The sequence below is a fragment of the Fusarium musae genome, chromosome 4 (assembly GCF_019915245.1).
Source record: "Fusarium musae strain F31 chromosome 4, whole genome shotgun sequence".
Lineage (NCBI taxonomy): Eukaryota > Fungi > Ascomycota > Sordariomycetes > Hypocreales > Nectriaceae > Fusarium > Fusarium musae.
The window spans coordinates 4,296,593-4,313,699 of NC_058390.1; the positions used below are offsets into that span (position 1 = coordinate 4,296,593).

General features: G+C 48.1%; 9 protein-coding genes across 9 annotated transcripts; 5 read left to right on the forward strand and 4 right to left on the reverse strand.

The window, feature by feature from the left end:
* Nucleotides 1–141: 141 nt before the first annotated feature.
* On the reverse strand, nucleotides 142–1,203 carry J7337_006276 (uncharacterized protein; the record flags this gene model as incomplete). Its single annotated transcript, XM_044823940.1, has 1 exon — nucleotides 142–1,203. The coding sequence occupies one exon, from the start codon at nucleotides 1,201–1,203 to the stop codon at nucleotides 142–144; it is 1,062 nt and encodes a 353-aa protein (XP_044682431.1).
* Nucleotides 1,204–1,648: 445 nt separating this feature from the next.
* On the reverse strand, nucleotides 1,649–2,863 carry J7337_006277 (uncharacterized protein; the record flags this gene model as incomplete). The annotated part of the gene is made up of 3 exons (XM_044823941.1): nucleotides 1,649–1,945; nucleotides 2,000–2,635; nucleotides 2,690–2,863. The coding sequence occupies 3 exons, from the start codon at nucleotides 2,861–2,863 to the stop codon at nucleotides 1,649–1,651; spliced, it is 1,107 nt and encodes a 368-aa protein (XP_044682432.1).
* Nucleotides 2,864–3,414: 551 nt separating this feature from the next.
* Nucleotides 3,415–4,302, forward strand: J7337_006278 (uncharacterized protein; the record flags this gene model as incomplete). Its single annotated transcript, XM_044823942.1, has 1 exon — nucleotides 3,415–4,302. The coding sequence occupies one exon, from the start codon at nucleotides 3,415–3,417 to the stop codon at nucleotides 4,300–4,302; it is 888 nt and encodes a 295-aa protein (XP_044682433.1).
* Nucleotides 4,303–5,057: 755 nt separating this feature from the next.
* Nucleotides 5,058–5,693, forward strand: J7337_006279 (uncharacterized protein; the record flags this gene model as incomplete). The annotated part of the gene is made up of 1 exon (XM_044823943.1): nucleotides 5,058–5,693. One exon carries the CDS (start codon nucleotides 5,058–5,060, stop codon nucleotides 5,691–5,693), a length of 636 nt encoding a protein of 211 aa, XP_044682434.1.
* Nucleotides 5,694–5,909: 216 nt separating this feature from the next.
* Nucleotides 5,910–6,731, forward strand: J7337_006280 (uncharacterized protein; the record flags this gene model as incomplete). The annotated part of the gene is made up of 1 exon (XM_044823944.1): nucleotides 5,910–6,731. The coding sequence occupies one exon, from the start codon at nucleotides 5,910–5,912 to the stop codon at nucleotides 6,729–6,731; it is 822 nt and encodes a 273-aa protein (XP_044682435.1).
* Nucleotides 6,732–8,973: 2,242 nt separating this feature from the next.
* On the forward strand, nucleotides 8,974–10,663 carry J7337_006281 (uncharacterized protein; the record flags this gene model as incomplete). Its single annotated transcript, XM_044823945.1, has 2 exons — nucleotides 8,974–10,565; nucleotides 10,597–10,663. The coding sequence occupies 2 exons, from the start codon at nucleotides 8,974–8,976 to the stop codon at nucleotides 10,661–10,663; spliced, it is 1,659 nt and encodes a 552-aa protein (XP_044682436.1).
* Nucleotides 10,664–10,760: 97 nt separating this feature from the next.
* J7337_006282 (uncharacterized protein) lies at nucleotides 10,761–11,585 on the reverse strand (the record flags this gene model as incomplete). Its single annotated transcript, XM_044823946.1, has 1 exon — nucleotides 10,761–11,585. One exon carries the CDS (start codon nucleotides 11,583–11,585, stop codon nucleotides 10,761–10,763), a length of 825 nt encoding a protein of 274 aa, XP_044682437.1.
* Nucleotides 11,586–12,328: 743 nt separating this feature from the next.
* J7337_006283 (uncharacterized protein) lies at nucleotides 12,329–15,520 on the forward strand (the record flags this gene model as incomplete). The annotated part of the gene is made up of 2 exons (XM_044823947.1): nucleotides 12,329–13,921; nucleotides 13,979–15,520. The coding sequence occupies 2 exons, from the start codon at nucleotides 12,329–12,331 to the stop codon at nucleotides 15,518–15,520; spliced, it is 3,135 nt and encodes a 1,044-aa protein (XP_044682438.1).
* Nucleotides 15,521–15,659: 139 nt separating this feature from the next.
* J7337_006284 (uncharacterized protein) lies at nucleotides 15,660–16,869 on the reverse strand (the record flags this gene model as incomplete). The annotated part of the gene is made up of 2 exons (XM_044823948.1): nucleotides 15,660–16,459; nucleotides 16,515–16,869. The coding sequence occupies 2 exons, from the start codon at nucleotides 16,867–16,869 to the stop codon at nucleotides 15,660–15,662; spliced, it is 1,155 nt and encodes a 384-aa protein (XP_044682439.1).
* Nucleotides 16,870–17,107: the final 238 nt, after the last annotated feature.

The following is a 17,107-nucleotide window of genomic DNA, read 5'->3' on the forward strand; positions in this document are numbered from 1 at the left end:
GCTACCCTGTGGAATGTACAGGTTTAGCTTCTTGGAGAAGAAGCTTATACGCGTTTAAAGCAATTGCGGTCAACTTTGGTATACCTTCAACAATGACGTTTATCCTGAGATTAGAGGTCGTGGCTTTGCCCTATGTATACTCTAAAGCTCGACTACTAACTTCTTTCCACTCATGCCTTTACTAATTCTATCTACAGCACCCTGGATCTCCTCAAGTCCTTTCCCAATGACCTCAGGATGCGGCATACACTTCATGGTCCCATCTTCAAGAGCTCCAGGAAGCCAATCAATCCATATCTTCTTCCCAGTGTCGGTGGATCCTAGAAGAACATGTCCATTGACCAGGACTTGCACGCCATCAGGTATCCTTCCAGGTACCGGCAAGCCAGGAGGAAGTATAGTCCCCAGACATTTCTTTCCTGGGAGCCTGTCTGCAATCGTTGCACAGGCCGTAATAGCAGTATCCGAGTATACAGAACAGTAAACTCCGGCAAGCTCGCCAACGTCACTCAGAGTGGTGATGATGTCTTCCACAATACCGTCTTTCTTGTAGTCAAAGATGTAGTCCACGCCCATCTCTCTCAGTAGCCCGTGGTTGTGCCCGCTCGCCGTAGCCGCAACGATATATCCTGCTGCTTTCACAGTTTGTATGCCATTCGAGCCAACACTTGAACTGCCTCCCCAAATCACAACGATTTTCCCCTTTGAGTTCCTCTCTGTTCCAGCACTGGGTAGATCGAGGCCCATCAAAGTGGGACTGAACAGCATAGCAGCTGATGTTGTGAGTCCCATAGGAAGGACTGCTGCTTCTTTGTAAGGTATACGATCTGGGATCTTGGCTACCATGGGCTCAACCATGATGGAGTAATCTTGGAAGGCCCCATACTTGTTATGCCCTTTCTGCCATGCCATTGCGTGGCCGACTACACGGTCGCCGGGCTTCAATCTTGTCTGATCAGGGCCAACAGATACGACTTCTCCAGACACGTCGGTGCCGCTGACATAGGGGTAAAACTCGGGTTTGATGACGATGCCGAGCTTTTGAACAGCGTGATCGGCTGGGTTGACTGCAACGGCGCGTACACGAATGAGTATCTCATTCCCAGTTGGCACAGGAATTGGCGAGGGGGTAATGACCATGGGATGAGCCTTTGGGTGTGGCAGCACCGCCAATCGGTTCAGTGTTTCTGTGGTTGAAGACATGATGGGAAAGACCTTTGCGATATAATGGAGTTAGATGGTAAGACGCACTCAAAATTATTCTGTATTTCAAGAATAATTAAAGGACTTGGCACTTTAATACACATTGATATCAGCATCGGTTGTTACCTTTGTTGATTGCCCGGTCCTGGACTTAAGATTATCACCAACGTTAACTCCGGGTACAGTTGGAAGCCAAGTTCCCGGTTAGCAACTCTACATTTCATTGAAGAGCAATTATTCTTATCGATAAGAGTGAGCGGGAGTATTCTCAAGGCACAATTTGCTTAGTACCCAGTATACTTCCAGCCAAGCCCTGGACACATTCAATGCCAGTTGGCTAAAACCTTGAATGGCATAATTTGGACGCTGACCTGAAACGAATGATTCGTATTTTGCATTTACATGACTCTACCTCGCACAAGGCCGACGAAAATATCTAGTGGTTTCAGGAATCCGGGTTTACTAAAACATAGCGGAATCGCGGCTTTCCAGCCTCAAAGTCAACGATAGCCTGGTTTGCCTCTGACATAGGACGCATCTCGACCCAGGGCTTGACGTTCTTATCTGCGACCAGCTGCAGCATTTCTTTGATCTCAGCTGGCGATCCAATGCTTGAGCCTGCAATCCTTCGACGCGCCCCAGTGAGACTACCAGGTCGGAACGGGAGTTGACCTTCAGGAAGTCCAACTTGGACGAGAGTGCCGTCTAGTCGTAGAAGGCCGATATAATCAGCGAGAGGCATCTGTGGTAAAGTGCATTAGTGGTCAATCAGCTTTATCTAGAATGTGCATCGTACCTTTGGAGACGATACAGTTGAGATGATGAGGTCCAACCTCCGAGAGTTCTTCGTTTCCCATCCCTCCTCGTCGGCAGTTGCGATATAATCTGTACACCCCAAGTCCATAGCTTCCTGTCTCTTGCTCTCCCTGCGCGAAATACCTACAACTTCATCGGCCCCAAGCGCACGAGCAAAGAGTACGGCAAAATGTCCTAGACCTCCAACGCCAACGATACCGACCTTCTTACCAGGCCCAGCACCAAATTGCTTCAGAGGCGAATAGACAGTAACGCCGCCACAGAGAAGCGGGGCCGCATATTCTGGAGCGACACCCTCAGGGATGCGAAAGACGAAGTGTGAAGGGCAGCGGTGATAGCGAGCATAGCCACCTTGCGTCTTATCGCCCGTTGAAAGGAACTTTGAACCGTATGTCGGAGCCATGCGGGCGCAATAATTCTCCTCTCCAGATGCACACTCATTGCACTTGGGCCGTTCATTGTTATCATCGCCCAACTTTCGATTGAGGCATGCGTCGGATTGAGCACCGACACCGACAATGTCGCCGACTTTGATGCCGCCTTCAGCTTGACTTCCAACGCGTACAGCGACGCCGACGATCTCGTGGCCTACTACGACGGGGTATGGGGCTTGACGCTGTGTCATTCATCAGTGCTGTCTCTTGTAACAATAAGCTTCATTTAGACTTACCCAGCCTGATCGGAGGACGTGAATATCGGAGCCGCATATACCGCAGTGGGTGATGCGGATATCGACGTCAGTCTCCTCCCACTTCTTGGGCTCGTACTCTTGCCAAACCATATTCCCTTCCGCTGACTTCTCATCCTCTCCCATCCATCCCTCAAACTTGTAATCAGTAGGCATCTCTAAAGAATTATCTCGTACAGTAGTTAGCTTTGGCAAGTGACAGTGAAAACAAGTTCGGATGGCTTATCGGAGGGCTTGCATGTGCATTATATGCTGAGGAATGTTGACGTAATGAGACGTAATGAGGGAAGTTCCGTCAAGAGCTCGGTTTTTCGATGTTGCGGGGCATTTAAGACACAGCATGGAGTCTAGATGGGTGATTGGCTAGTGTAAGGCTCCGTCTTACATCCCTGGTTCCGTCGGGACGCTAATCACATCTCCGTCGGAGTTGATAAGCAAGTCTAGCCAATAGCGATCTCATCGTAGCTCCCATCCAGGCACTAGACAAGGTAGCTAACGATTAAGTCAAACCTTATCGTTCAGCAACATGCAGTGCTCCTCACCTGGGGGCCGCCACGTACGTAGAGCTTCAGCAGCTATAAGAGCACAGCTTCCAACCGTTCCGAAATGTTTCGCAACAACGATTAAGCTTACGCCTCCAACTTAACTTAACTCACTCATCCCATCAACACTATATCAACAAACAGCCTGCTCTGCAACTCATCAAAATGTCCAAGCAAGACGACAAGACTCCCGTCCGTGACACAGCGGAGGATGACGCCTACTTCCCCTCACCCTTCTCCCTCACCCAATACGTTACCGCCAAAACAGATTTTGACGGCGCCGACTATCCCAACAAATACAAAGGCGGCAAATGGAAGATTCTCATGATCGGCACCCAAGAGCGCTATCTCAAAATGGCAGATGGCAAGTTCTTCTCTACGGGAAATCACCCAGTTGAGATGCTGCTGCCTATGTATCACCTTGACGCTGCTGGCTTCGATATCGATGTCGCCACGCTCTCGGGAGATCCTGTCAAGCTTGAGATGTGGGCTTTTCCTAAAGAGGATGAGGCTGTCAAGTCGATTTATGACAAGTATAAGCAGAAGCTTCGCAGCCCGCTTAACCTCTCTGAGGTCTGGAGTGGCCAAGACGGCAAGGGATTTAGTCAAGATACTCCTTACCTGGCAGTCTTTATTCCTGGCGGTCACGGCGTGTTGAATGGCATACCCTTCAGCAAGACCGTCGGCGATGTTCTTCGCTGGGCTCACGCCAATGACCGCTTTTTTATAACGCTTTGCCACGGGCCTGCTAGTATCCTCGCCGCAGACGTTGGAAAGCCCGAGGGTTCCAAGTTTATTTATGAGGGATATAGCATCGATGTGTTCCCTGACTCTCTGGACCAGGGTGCCAATATCGACATTGGCTATATTCCCGGCAAGATGGAGTGGCTGGTTGGCGAGCGGCTCAAGAAGCTTGGGGTTACGCCGATCAACAAGACCATCTCCGGTGAATGCCACCGCGACCGTCTGCTATTGACTGGTGATTCGCCGTTGGCTTCGAATAACTTGGGCAAGCTAGCTGCCAAGACTCTACTGGAAGAGGTGAACAAGTAGAATCCGATCCCCGAGCGCTGGGGTAAAGGAAAAAGCATCATGTAACGAGGGTAGTTAGGCTCTGATACAGAATTGAGAATAAATTACCTTCACCATATGTTCAATATGATATGCCTGGATCTTGGTGTAATATAGATCCTTACATAACATCAGAACACATCATTTTCCACACAGAGTTGCGTGCAGATGCTTTTCGTCAAGTCTTGCGTAAATCCACTAACCCTTTCCTGCTGATCTGCGCCCCACTGAGTCTTAAAAGTACACAAAACGGCATAAGTTAGTGTGGGAAATGAGGGGTACGGAGGTTCCGACGGACCTTGACCCTAGCGAGCACCCTATGAGTATTTCCGTCGGAGGCATCACGTCCAAGTCACCTCATCGTCACAGTGATGTCTGCGTCTGTAAGGAAAAGACAAAAAGTATCTTCTGCTTGTGAACGCTGCCGTAAGCGCAAGCTCGGAGTACGTGTCCTAGTGACCTCCAATCTCATACATTGTCTCGCTGACTAATTCGCAGTGCGATGCGGAGAGACCTTGTGTTCATTGCGTCCGCGCGGGTGCCCAGTGCGTACCTCGCGAGTCAACATCAGGAGGCTCTGGGGCATCTTCATCTGGCCAGACTGATGCGAGGGATAGACAGGCTCAGACTCCAGGGTCTCCCATACTCCCAGAGTCCAGTATCGTTGACCTAAGTGCTCTTGTAAGTACAGATTCTCTCGTTTGGAATTAATATTGACGCTCGTATGATAACTGCAGATGATACGAGGAAGTGGCACCAGCCAGGATTTACGACATGATACCTCGTCACTACCTGGCGGAACGAAGCTCCTCGAAGCCAACACCACACTACCTGCCAGACATTGGCGTAACGTAGTCGGCGTGGAACTACCGGCCGACAATATTTTGGAAGACTTGGTGGACAGCTTCTTCTCTTCGGTCAACTGGTTCATGATGGTCTTCCACGAAGATATCTTTCGCCGCAGGTATGCAGAAATGCTGCAACATTCACAAATCAAGTACCAAGATACAACATTCTACTGGACTTGGCTACTAGTCATAGCGCTAGGTGCACATTACGCTGCACTCAAAGACCCTGAGGATCAGATGAGTCCTCAGTACCGACAGCTTTCTCGAGATCTGATTGCTGTTATTGAAACCCGTTTCTTACAGATTATCGGGTGTCAGACTGTAGAAACAGTCCAAATATGTATCCTACTTGGCAGTTTCATATTCTATACACGACCCACAACGGGACTCGGTATCTGTGGAATGGGAGTCAAAATTGCCCAGGTCATTGGACTACACCGTGAGAGTTTCTGGAAGGAGCAGTCTCAGTTAGCGCGAGAAGTCAAACGGCGTACTTGGTGGACATTGGAAGTCTTCGATAAGTAAGTACTGTATCAAGATCTATATTCGTTCTTATGTCTGCAAGCTTACCAAGGTCTCATTAACAGATACGCCGCCGTTGCATTTGGGCGCCCCTGCATTATTGATGACTCTGACTGCCAAGTCGAGATGATCTCAGATATTGACCTCGATGGCCACAAGAATGCCCCTACCAGGCCGCTCATCCTCTATCAACAACACAAGTTTCGTCTCTACAGAATCATGGGTGCGTTCTTGGGCCGTAAGAGGCAGCGTAACAGCTTTGAGTCGGTTGAAACTATACACAAGCGAATGCTGCAATGGCGCCAAGAGCTCCCCGATGTACTGAGTCTCAAGGGTCAAGAGCAGTCCATGGACCCAAGTATAGTAAGGCCAACTGAGATCCACGCACTCAGTCTCCAGCTTACCTACGACAATCTGCAAATTATCTTACATCGCACTGAAGTCTTTAAAGACGGCAATGGCATCTCTTCCATAATCCCCAACAACGGTACCTCTATTCAACAAATATTCACCTCAGCCATGGATACATCTGAACTCTCCCGCCATCCTCGCATCTTGGACGCCTGCAGAAGAACTCACGCAGACGTCCATGTTGGTATGACCATGTTCACAGCTGGTGTTGTCCTGTGTGCTATCTGTCTATCACACCCTCTTACTGAAATGGGGTCTCGCGCGAAGACCGGGGTTATGCATATTACACACATGTGTCGAGAGACGAGAGTCGGTCGCTATAGCGGCCAGCTGGTCTCGGAGCAGAGTCTAAGTATCATCGATAGCTTGGTTGAGGTTATGCTGCAAAAGGAGACGGATATGATCACCGGCCGAACGAGTTATCCAAGCCCCCATACAGCTCCTGGAAAGAGAGATACGGGATCGTCTGACGATGGAGGACCTAGAGCAAACAGAACAATAGCGCCCAGACCAAGTATCGCATCTGGTCCAAGTGAGCCCAGAAACGAGCGAGTCTTGGAGCCGATTCAAGAAGGTAAGCACAAGGCTGCTCTGACAAATGAACATATGCAATCAGTGGTCATGGGCTAATGATACAATAACAGTCTTCAGACAGCATATTTCCACACCATCCGTGGGAGCCAATTTGGACCCACAAAGCTCTGTCACGGGGAGTTATGGAAACGATGGAGACAATGGGACTATGGGCACGTTCAATTGGAACGGCGACATGTCCGCGCTCGTGGATTCGGGACTTGTGGATGCTAGTCAACTGTGGTTATGGGCAGATACCTTGGACTTCGACTCATTCGACAATCCGGCCCCCGAGCCACCAGAGTGAGGACCTTTAGAAATATTAAAGAATTGGATATACAAGCAATGAGCTACCACCAACAGCTTCGCGAGAAAGATGCCGCACACAAGGACCAAGACGCATATCTGAATTGCCAACATGAGCAGGTAAAGTGAATAGACTACCCTACTATAACAAGTGCCATAATGCTCAGGATGAGACATACACTAGGTGCAACTTTGCTACTGATGCTTGAGGTCTGAGTAGAAGTTTGCGATGCTGTTACGGTCAATGTCGCGCGTGTCGAGGCCGACAGAGTTGGTAGGTCCTCAGCATTAGTCTGCGGAGGTTCGTCTTTCGCCGACTGGAAGGGATGTCAGTGTTGATAGGATCGATAACAATCGTTACGTGCTGCACTCACCTGCTCCGCCCCGATGACAGACCCAAAGTTGTCACAGATCCCATACCCATAAGCATTCGTCGTCGCAGCTTCTGTAGCAAGACACGAGGCGTTCCCAATATACTGACAAGTGTAAGCCTGGCGAAGTAACCTAGGCTGGCACTCGCAAGAGCTCAACCTCGACGTATCCGTATCCGAAACATACGGCGAGCAATCACTAAGTATATTCCTCGCCGATTGACAAGCCTTGTCAACATCGACACAGAGTTGCTCTGGATAAGCAGTGTACGCTTGTGCTGAGGGCGTCGTCGGAGAAAATGTCACGTAGCTGCGGCAAAGACTTTCCCAAAGCTCTATGCCTCTATCGAATGAGTCTTGATAGTAATTACCCCGATAGCAGAGCTGTAACTCATTTTCACAGCTGTCTACTGTCAGTGATGAGATGGTTAGTGGTGGCTGTAGTACTCACTCGTATAGAGAGTCGAGGTATTCTTGGTTGCAAAGGCATTTCTGCTTTCCGGGGCGGTCTAATACAGTCGCGCAAGCATTTCCGGAATTGAGAAACCCGTTGCAGGCAGGGAATGAAGTGATATCGGACCCGGCCTCGCAGGTCCAGCTTGTTGAGATTGTTTGCGCGATGGAATGCTGCAGAAGGTATGCGAATATTATATGAGACTTCATGGTGAGTTATCTCAGTTGTGTATCTTGAGACTGATGCAAAAAGGTCTCTCCAGGTCGATGCAGTCAAGAGGGAAAGTTAGGGTACACATAAGACTGGTCTGCTTGAGGGGATGTCTTAGGTTGGAAGGTTATCCTCCCATCTGTGGTACCACCACCAGCCGCGTGAGCAGTTTACAGCCAGCCGATGTCTTTTATCCTGGGATCTGATTTGGCCATGAAACGACAGCTGAAAAAGTGACAAGCCATTATCACCTTGGGCGATGCATGATGGTGTGAAACTCGTGCAATTTGATTGGCAAATGAGCCCCCTAAATCCAGCCTCACCAATATTTCTAGCCATTTTGGGTTTACTTATCAGCCTCTCGATGAAAACAAAATCACCTGAGAAACATGCCTCCGATGCAACATTCGTTTATGAGTAGACGCACTGGTCCTCGTGAGAGCGACAAAGCCCAGCCCAGGTCAATATTTCAATTCGTACTTCAACCACCATGCGTCACAATGCCACCAGTCAGTGGAGTTTGAACTCCATATGGATATCTACATCTCAATGTAAGTAATATGGAATGTTTCTACATTCATGTGTCTCTTTTGAAGCAACAAAATAAGAGGTGATCATGTCTGATAAAATATTACCAGTCTTCCGCGGCGTGACCGCGTCTGTGATTGGTATCGTCAAAGGCTTAATAAGTACGATCAGAAACAAATATTATACATACAAGAACAGAGCCCCTCCTCAAAGACCACCGCTACTTCTCACAGAATGGGGGATGGCCCTTCAGCTTCTTTGCCAGATCGCCATAATTACTACCATCTCTGTACTTTGGCATGTATCTAACACAAACAACGGACTAGCTACTGTCGGAGACAATCCAGACCCTTCATTTGACTCAAAGGGATTCCATCCTCCTCCAATTCTGAGCTCGTCTATTGTCTGGGCCACTGTCCCAGCGTGGATCATGTCGGCTTATTCTTCTCTATGGTCTGCAATGCTTGATCCACTAAAGAAGGTCTATCTTCTTCTTGAACTCGATAAAGATCTTCAAAAGCCTTTACCAGGTACCGAACTATTTCTGAAAATCTGGACACGATACTTTCGTCATCAGTCCACTCAGTCCCAATCTACCCCACAATCGAAGGGCTCCACGATTGAAAAGACCTTGTTACTGGACTACGGAGAGTGGCCTGTCATAAATGGCTTCCGGGCCATGAGGGCAGGCCATGTTCTCTTGGGCATATGTCTCCTCTTACGAGCAGCTCTCTGGACTGCAGGCGGCCTCACTGCGGCAATCTTTGCGACAACTCTGGTTCCTTCTGAAACGCCCGCCACTCTTTACAGTGTCAAAGCCTTTGACGAGTATCTTGGTTGGGACGAAGGAAAGGGTACTGGTAACTCATCAGTGACACCAGCATTCGACATCGTGAGTGCCACAGTTTTAAGAAGCGGTGATAATTATCCTTGGACAACCGATACACATTCTTTCTTGCCATTCATACCAGTTTCTAAGGATTTCCGGGGAAACTACACCTTTGCCACTGAGTCATACTCCTCGAATCTCGACTGTACTGTCGCCACAGAAGAGGATCTAGTCAAGATCAAGGGGGTAAGTCTTGATCTTGAGGAAGGCGACGACTTGGATTCTGCTCAAATTCGTTTCGGCTTTAAGCACGAGGGCTGTGATGTCGACAAGTGGTTCACTCTTACAAACAACACCCTGCAGTATGCGAGAACCTGGTCTACCGACTGCGGTTTAAGCAGTGGCCGAGCAAGATTCGGAATGTTTTCAGGGAGCTACAACGCAACCGAACGATTTCATCTTTCCAACCTTACGGTTGTGACTTGCCAGCCTCTGATATACAAGTCCAATGTCACGCTGGAAATGTCATTTCTCAACGACACCGCAACCCCCAAGGTGATCAAATTCTCAGAGAGTGGCAGACAGCAGTTCTGGCCATTTTTCATTTCCAGGTGGCTGCGGGATATACCCCGGTACTCACTCTTTGATCCCACTATATACAATGATATGGATAGCTTCTCGCGTCTAGTCATAGGGCATGCCTCCGGAGAGGCAACCCTTGACACCCTGCCGGACAAGCAAAAGATTGCCGATTCCTTCAACGTCATATTTTCCGCTCTCTTCTCTAACTTCGTGACCTTAGAAGGCTACTCTAGTGCACAAAGACGCGAAGTTGCTGGTACTATGTCCCGGCTCAGGCTTCGGTTGTTTGTAGTGAAGTCTGCTGCGATAGCTACAGTGGTTATCCTTGCCGTCACATTTGTCACCACGGTCATTCTGGCACTACACTTACACCGCAATCGACATATTACTAGTCTTTACATGGACCTCTTACTGGGTACCGCAATACTGCTACGAAATGGTAGCTCTAGTGGCCTCGACAGCTACTTGGACGACCGTGTAGTATCAAGTAATGTCCCAAGCCCCGGTACATATGGGACTAATCTTGTGGAAGCTGAAAAGAGAAAGTCGGATGTGAAAAGCCGTGAAGTGTGGGTAGAGGGAACACCAAGGACTTTGCATATAAACTGGCCGTAAGAGTCAATACTAACATCGCAGAATCAGACTTGAGCAATTAGTCAATGCCTCAGACTACGGTGTTTGTGTAGCATTGTCTGATACTCTGGGCTAGATCCTGTCTCGTGTAAATGGGGTTTAATTCTGTCTGTGTTGGCATTAAAGCCATCATCAACTTAAGATAACGAAATTTTGTGAACTGCAATACACATTTATACATAGTAGATGGTCCCATATCCCTCAACTTCACAAGCTGAGACACCACTCTTTTGGTCTGGTGGTGTCTCGTCATCTTCTAACGTAGTCTCAAGAACATCTCGGGTACTCTTCTCAGCACCCATCGTCTTCCACATCACCTGCCATCTATTTCCCTCTTCTAGAAAAGACATTTCCATATCCCGAGATGAGAACAGTTGCCACTTGACCTTTCGGTACTGAATTGCGTAGATCTGCTCACCCTGTCCGACAAAACCAGTTTCCCTATGCTTCTTTTCTCTATATTGCGCCACTAGCTTCGGATCAAGAGTTGCCGCTCCTGTTGGCTCGCCCAAGACCTTTGATACTGGAATCTTGACCTCAGCTTCCACTGCACCAGTTGTGCCGCTGTCTAGGCTCATTTTCGCATCTATTAATGTCTGGATGGCCGTTACCATGTACACATGCCTTCGTTTCTTGAATGCATCCTCAAACCATTCTCTGGCCACCTTATCTTTGCACATCTCTCTGAACTTTGTGTCGGCATTGTCCAGGAAGTATGTAAGGCAAATTGTATCTTGAATCTTTGTGTCAAGGTGCTCCTCAGTCTGAAATAGAAGCGAGGCAACCGAGGTGAGAACTGCCTGGAGCTTTGAATCTTTATTTTTCTGCCTTAGATCATAGAAATCTTTGTTGACAACAGAATAAATATCTCCCTCTTGGAATTGTTGTTTGCCAGCGGGATAATAGGAGTTCTGAGGCGATTTGATAGTCGTGACAAGGCGTCCGAGCTGAACGCTCTCTCGTGGGAAGAGGTGACTATGGACTGTCAAGGGCGGCATCTTGTCTGTCAGTGGTGTGGCGAAAAGGATAAAACGCAGAGGTGGTGGTATTCGGAGTGTTAGTTATGGCCTTTTAATGCTGATTGCTTGCCCAGGCTACAGAGAGACAAGTACGTTTTCAACTCTCGTGCTTCTAACATCATATCATGGCTGCATATCGGGCTGCGATATGTAAATGACGTGGGCAGCTCATGACGAATCATATTGGTATTTATATCTACCGAATTGGTTAGTGTAGGATGTGGCTTGCAACTCGCTGGTCCCGTAACTCACAGTGCATATAAACAGGAAAAAGAAAAGGACTTCCGTCACAGAACGTAGAGGGGTAGGGCATCTCATGGCAAATCATTCTTGTCATGCGCAGCTCTAAGGACGGTCTGTGTAAGATGTGGCTTGCAGCTGGATGGTTCTGGACTTTAAAGGATAATTACACAAGGGTTAAAAGTTAGTTACTCAGCCCCGTACCGTGATGGAAAATGCAGTAAGCATAGCGGTACCTAGTTGCAACTTTTCAGATAAGACAATAGAACTACTATTAACCACCACCATACAATCTTTTCGCTTGCCCATTTACAAGGTGACCCCGATCCTTTGATCCCCTGGAGATCTTCTTTTTTCTCCCTTTTAAAGTCTATCGTACGTAGTCATAAATCATTGCACTACCAGCAACATGTCTGCTTCTTTACAACTACAAGGTTGCACTATATTTTCAACCCCGCTTTGCCTCTCAAGCTAACTCAACAATGACAGTCTCAGGGAGTTCTGATGAAGCCAGTCAGTTAGATCAGCAAATTGCTCTTCTAATGTCTTATGAGCCTGAAGACGCAAACGAGCACGTGTTCATCGGTCAGCAGTATGCCACAGTTGCCGAAGGCTTCCTGGATCAGTGGCAGTCAAGCTCCAATGAAACATATCTCGAGAAGGCCAGGAGAGCACTTGCCAAAGGCATCGAGCTTGTGCGGACAGGGGCAGAGATGCTCCCCTCGAGTGGCGAAGAGGGTGGCGAGATGGAATTTTGGGCTCTTGCAGCACAAATGGCAACCTCGATGTTTCAAGCTTTCTCCGATTCTATGGCTTTGGACCAGGCGATTTCTTACTATATGAAAGCACTTGAAGCGTCAAAAGACGAAGGGGAGACGTATGGCGCTGTTCTCTTGAATCTAGCCAACTGCCTTATTGAGAGGGCCGAACGTGAGGATTCTGCAGAAATCGCCTTGAGAGACATCAATGAAGCCATTCAGAATGGCCAAAGTACAATTGTCGCTCTTGGTCGTAACCCTATTTGCTTGAGTGACGTCTCAACCATGTTTCTAACTCGGTTTGAGAAGCAAGGAGAGTTCAATGACTTGGATGAAGCCACAAAATTATCCAAAGAAGCACTGGACAATACTAGTCCCGAAGACACGTCCATTTCTTCAAGACAGTCTAACTTCGCACAATGTCTCAGGTACCAATTTCAACGGACTGGAGGCCTTGATTATCTTCACCAAGCCATAGAGTTACTCACCAAGGCAAAGGAATCCTCTTCCTCAACTACTGCTCCAACACGTACTAAGATTCTCGGTAACCTTTCTATGGCTCTTAATCTTCGCTATGAGTCACTTGGTACCAACTCAGATCTCTTGGACGCGATTCGGATTTCTTCGGCTGCCCTGCAAATCGATGGCCTGGAAACAGAGGGCTCAGTGTACCCAGTGATTCTTAGTAATCTTGCCTCATACCACCAATCTTATCACCAAGCCTTCCCAGACAACAACAGTATCGACAGTGCCATCAGCCTTGCTGAGCTTGTAGTAGAAGCTCTCAAAGACAACCCTATGCAGTGGAGCAGGTGTCTTTACAATCTTGCGACCATGTTAGATGACAAATCAAAAACAACATCCGGGTTAAGCGAAACGGCACGAGATGAACTCGTTGAGAGATCCATCGGATGCCTCGAGCAATCGACTGCAGTACAGAATCTGGACCAGTCATTGCTAGCAATGCAAAACGACTTCTGGAGCAGGCTGTTGCATGGAAAATATCAACTTCTTGGTTCTCAGAATCAAGACTTGTTAGATACGGCAATTTCCAAGGCCGCCGCCGCCGTTCAAGCCTCCAGCGAATTGCAAGACAACCGAGGTGACTTCTTAGTTCAGTTGGCGGATCTTCACCAATCGAAATTTGAGAAGTCTGGTATCGAGCAGAGCTTTGATGCCGCTTTACAAGCTCTTGAAGAATGCTCAAATATGAAGGCGGCTCGGACTCTCACGCGTATCACTTCGTGCCATCGGGCTGCATTGTTGTGTGCAAGTAAGAAACAGTTTGTCAAGGCTGCCACGTTTGCGGGAATCGGAGTGAGTATGATGCCAAATTTGGTATATTGTGCTCTCGAAAAAGACAGCCAACTACAGGCGTTACAAAATATCTCAGGACTGTCTAATTTGGCTGCCGCTTTAGCCCTTGAAGCTGGTGCTACTCCTGGTAAAGCCATGGAGCTTTTGGAGGCTGGTCGAGGCATCGTTGCCAAGCGATCCACGGACTTTGCACAGGGCCTTGACTCCTCAAAGCTCGACGATAGAGGCCGGCACCTTTTGGAGACTTATCGGCAATTGAAACGGAGAATCGAAGCGCCGATGAGTAGCGAATTCCTTGGAGATGAATACCCCTCGACTTTCACCGACAGCACCTCTCGCCGTTGGGAAGATGCAAGCTCCGCTACCAACATTGAGGAACAACTCAAGACCAACTATGGATTTGATGTAAACCCACAATTGACAGAGAATTGCATCATCGAGATAGCCTCGACATCACCAATAGTGGCATTTGTGTTAACTGAGTTCCGAAGCAGCGCTCTCATTGCAACAGGGTCCGGAATTCAGGTGCTAGACCTACCGGACTTGAAACTCCACGAATGTACTGAGTATTATGCAACTATGCAAATGCCAGTGAAAGATGCGCTACGCAGTCTCGAGTTCGAGAATGTCTTTGAAGTCAACGAAAATCTCAAGAGATTACTGGTCTGGCTATGGGATGTCGCTGTTTTGCCCGTACTGAGGCATCTGGGCTGTTACACTTCAGGAGCTCCATTGCCTACTACACAAGTCACGAGGATTCATTGGCTGACTTCGAACATTATGGGCCTGATGCCTCTTCATGCAGCAGGTCATCATGATGATGACTCAACAAACAACGCCATAAGCCATGTCATGTCGAGCTATACTACCACCATTCTATCTTTACGCCATTCAATCCGTGTAATGGAAAACTTGACATTATCGAAACGTCTCAGTCAATCAAAGATGGCCATCATAGGAATGACAAAAACTCCAGGCCCGTGGCCCGATTTTGACAAGGTGCCTGATCACCTTCAAGCCGTGAGGCAGTTCATTACAGATGAAAGCAACACGACATATCGGGAGAACTGCACATGTTCCGATGCCCTTGATGCACTTTGCGCGTCCCAAATGGCACATATAGTCTGCCATGGTATCTCACAAAGAGACCCATCCAACAGCTCGCTCATTCTTTGCAGAAAAGAACACTCCGAGTCGAGTGAAGAATCTGAGCTTGTGGAAGATCCTCTGAGTGTCCGACAGATTGCTAGTAGAGGATCCCGGAACTCTTTCTTGGCGTACCTGGCAGCTTGCCAGACAGCCGACAAGACAGCAACGGGCGTATTGGAGGAAAACATTCACATTGTGGGTGCCTTTCAGTTGTTGGGGTACGCGAATGCTATTGGTACTCTATGGGAGGTCGAAGAAAAGGCATCTGTCGTATTTGCAACCGAGTTCTATGCATCTCTGGCTCGTCGAGCTCAGACGTGTAGTCAAAGCAATAGTCATTATCCAGCAGACATGGTTGCTGCGGCATTTCATGACGCGATGATATTTCTTCGGTTGCAAGATCCTGAGTATGTAATTACTTGGGGACCAATGGTACACTTTGGTCCTTGAGATTGATTACAATAGCAGAAAAGGAAATCGAAATAAATACGCTTTCAAGAAACAAGGCTTCTCTTTCACACCTTACTTTGCAGACACACAGTCCTCAAGCATCTACATAGTTTTATCACTTTATCCCATTTCCCTCTCATCATAGACTATCAAGCCATTTCGGGTCAGGTGGCAGCTCAAGCCTATTAGCCACCAACTTGATGGTCATTCCTAACTCTGAGGCCATATTGTCAAGGTCCTCCGGCGGTATAGTGCCTATCTCAGATGTCCAAGCAATGTACCTTAGCGACGGGAATAATTCCTTGTTAGTGAGCAATGTTTTGATCAGTTTGTAATCATTAGGAAGTAATATTGCCTCGGGGTCACAGTCCTCATCAAGTTCCTCTTCTGACCAACATGGACTAATATCCTGCAGGAACAGAACCTTCAGGCTGGGCGGAATATGATCTTTGACCATTTGCAAGAAGTTGAGATCCTTGTCATAGCAATATGGACCAAACAATGCCCTGGGGGGGATAGCGAGATATTGCAGGGCTGTAAAGTCTGCGTATTTCATGCCCGGATTGTTAAAGCAAAGGGGATCCATACAATCCCAGCAGAGTTCCAGTATTTGGAGACTACTCTTGCACGGCTGGAGAAGTTTGGAGAAATCTGGGGGATCTGAGCGTGCTGACACTTCGAAAGGATGGTGAAACTCCAGATGCCTGAGCGACTTTGCGTTCTTGAGGAATTTGTTTAGAACCTCGTATGAATAGTCGGGGGCATGGAGGTAAAAGGAGTCGAGATTCTCAAAAGGGAGAGGTCGGACAGACGGCCGTCCGAATTCACGGATGCGGACTTTGTGCAGTTTGAGAGTTGTGAGGCTTGGGTGAGAAAGCAGCGGGATATCATTCAAGGTCATGCCGTATGTTTCGCGAGGATTTTGCTCCATGAAATTCACTTGGCAGATGATTAGTTATCATCCTCCATCCACCGTTGCGACAGTTGAACTTACATGTCTTCAGTTTTGGCTTGGCAACCATTCGACTGTTCAGTTCTCTCTTGCGTGCCTCATCCAGCCGTGAAAGCGCGCTTTCGCGGAATCTCAAATTGATGCCTTCTAGGTTTGGCATGTCGAGGGACAAGAGTTTCCGAAGATATTCCGCGTCTAATTCATTGATGTTGAAGTGGCTGATGGTGGGAAGGTTCTCAGGGTGATGGTATAAGTCCCTGTACACGTCTCTTGTGCATGCACGGTTTTTCGTGATCGTCATCCTTCTGTACTTAACCTTTGGCGTCTTTGGAGCCCTTGGCTTCCTAGTGGACGCTTTCGCTTTACTTGTCGGCATGGTTGACGAATTGGAAGACATTGTGGATGTGAATATGTGGCTGTCGACCCGCGAGTCCCTTTCTCTGTACGCGTGTTTGACTGGGTAGGGATCAGAGCGGGTTCAGCGTCTCGCGACGCGTGGAGGAAATACCCGCGCTAAGTCCATGACATAATCTCAGCTCTCTAACCAAATGTGACTTAGTGTAGCTCCGGACAAGAGACGCAAGGATCTGCCGAATCACCAAGTTGTTCTTTATGGGTACTGGTCAGAATCACAT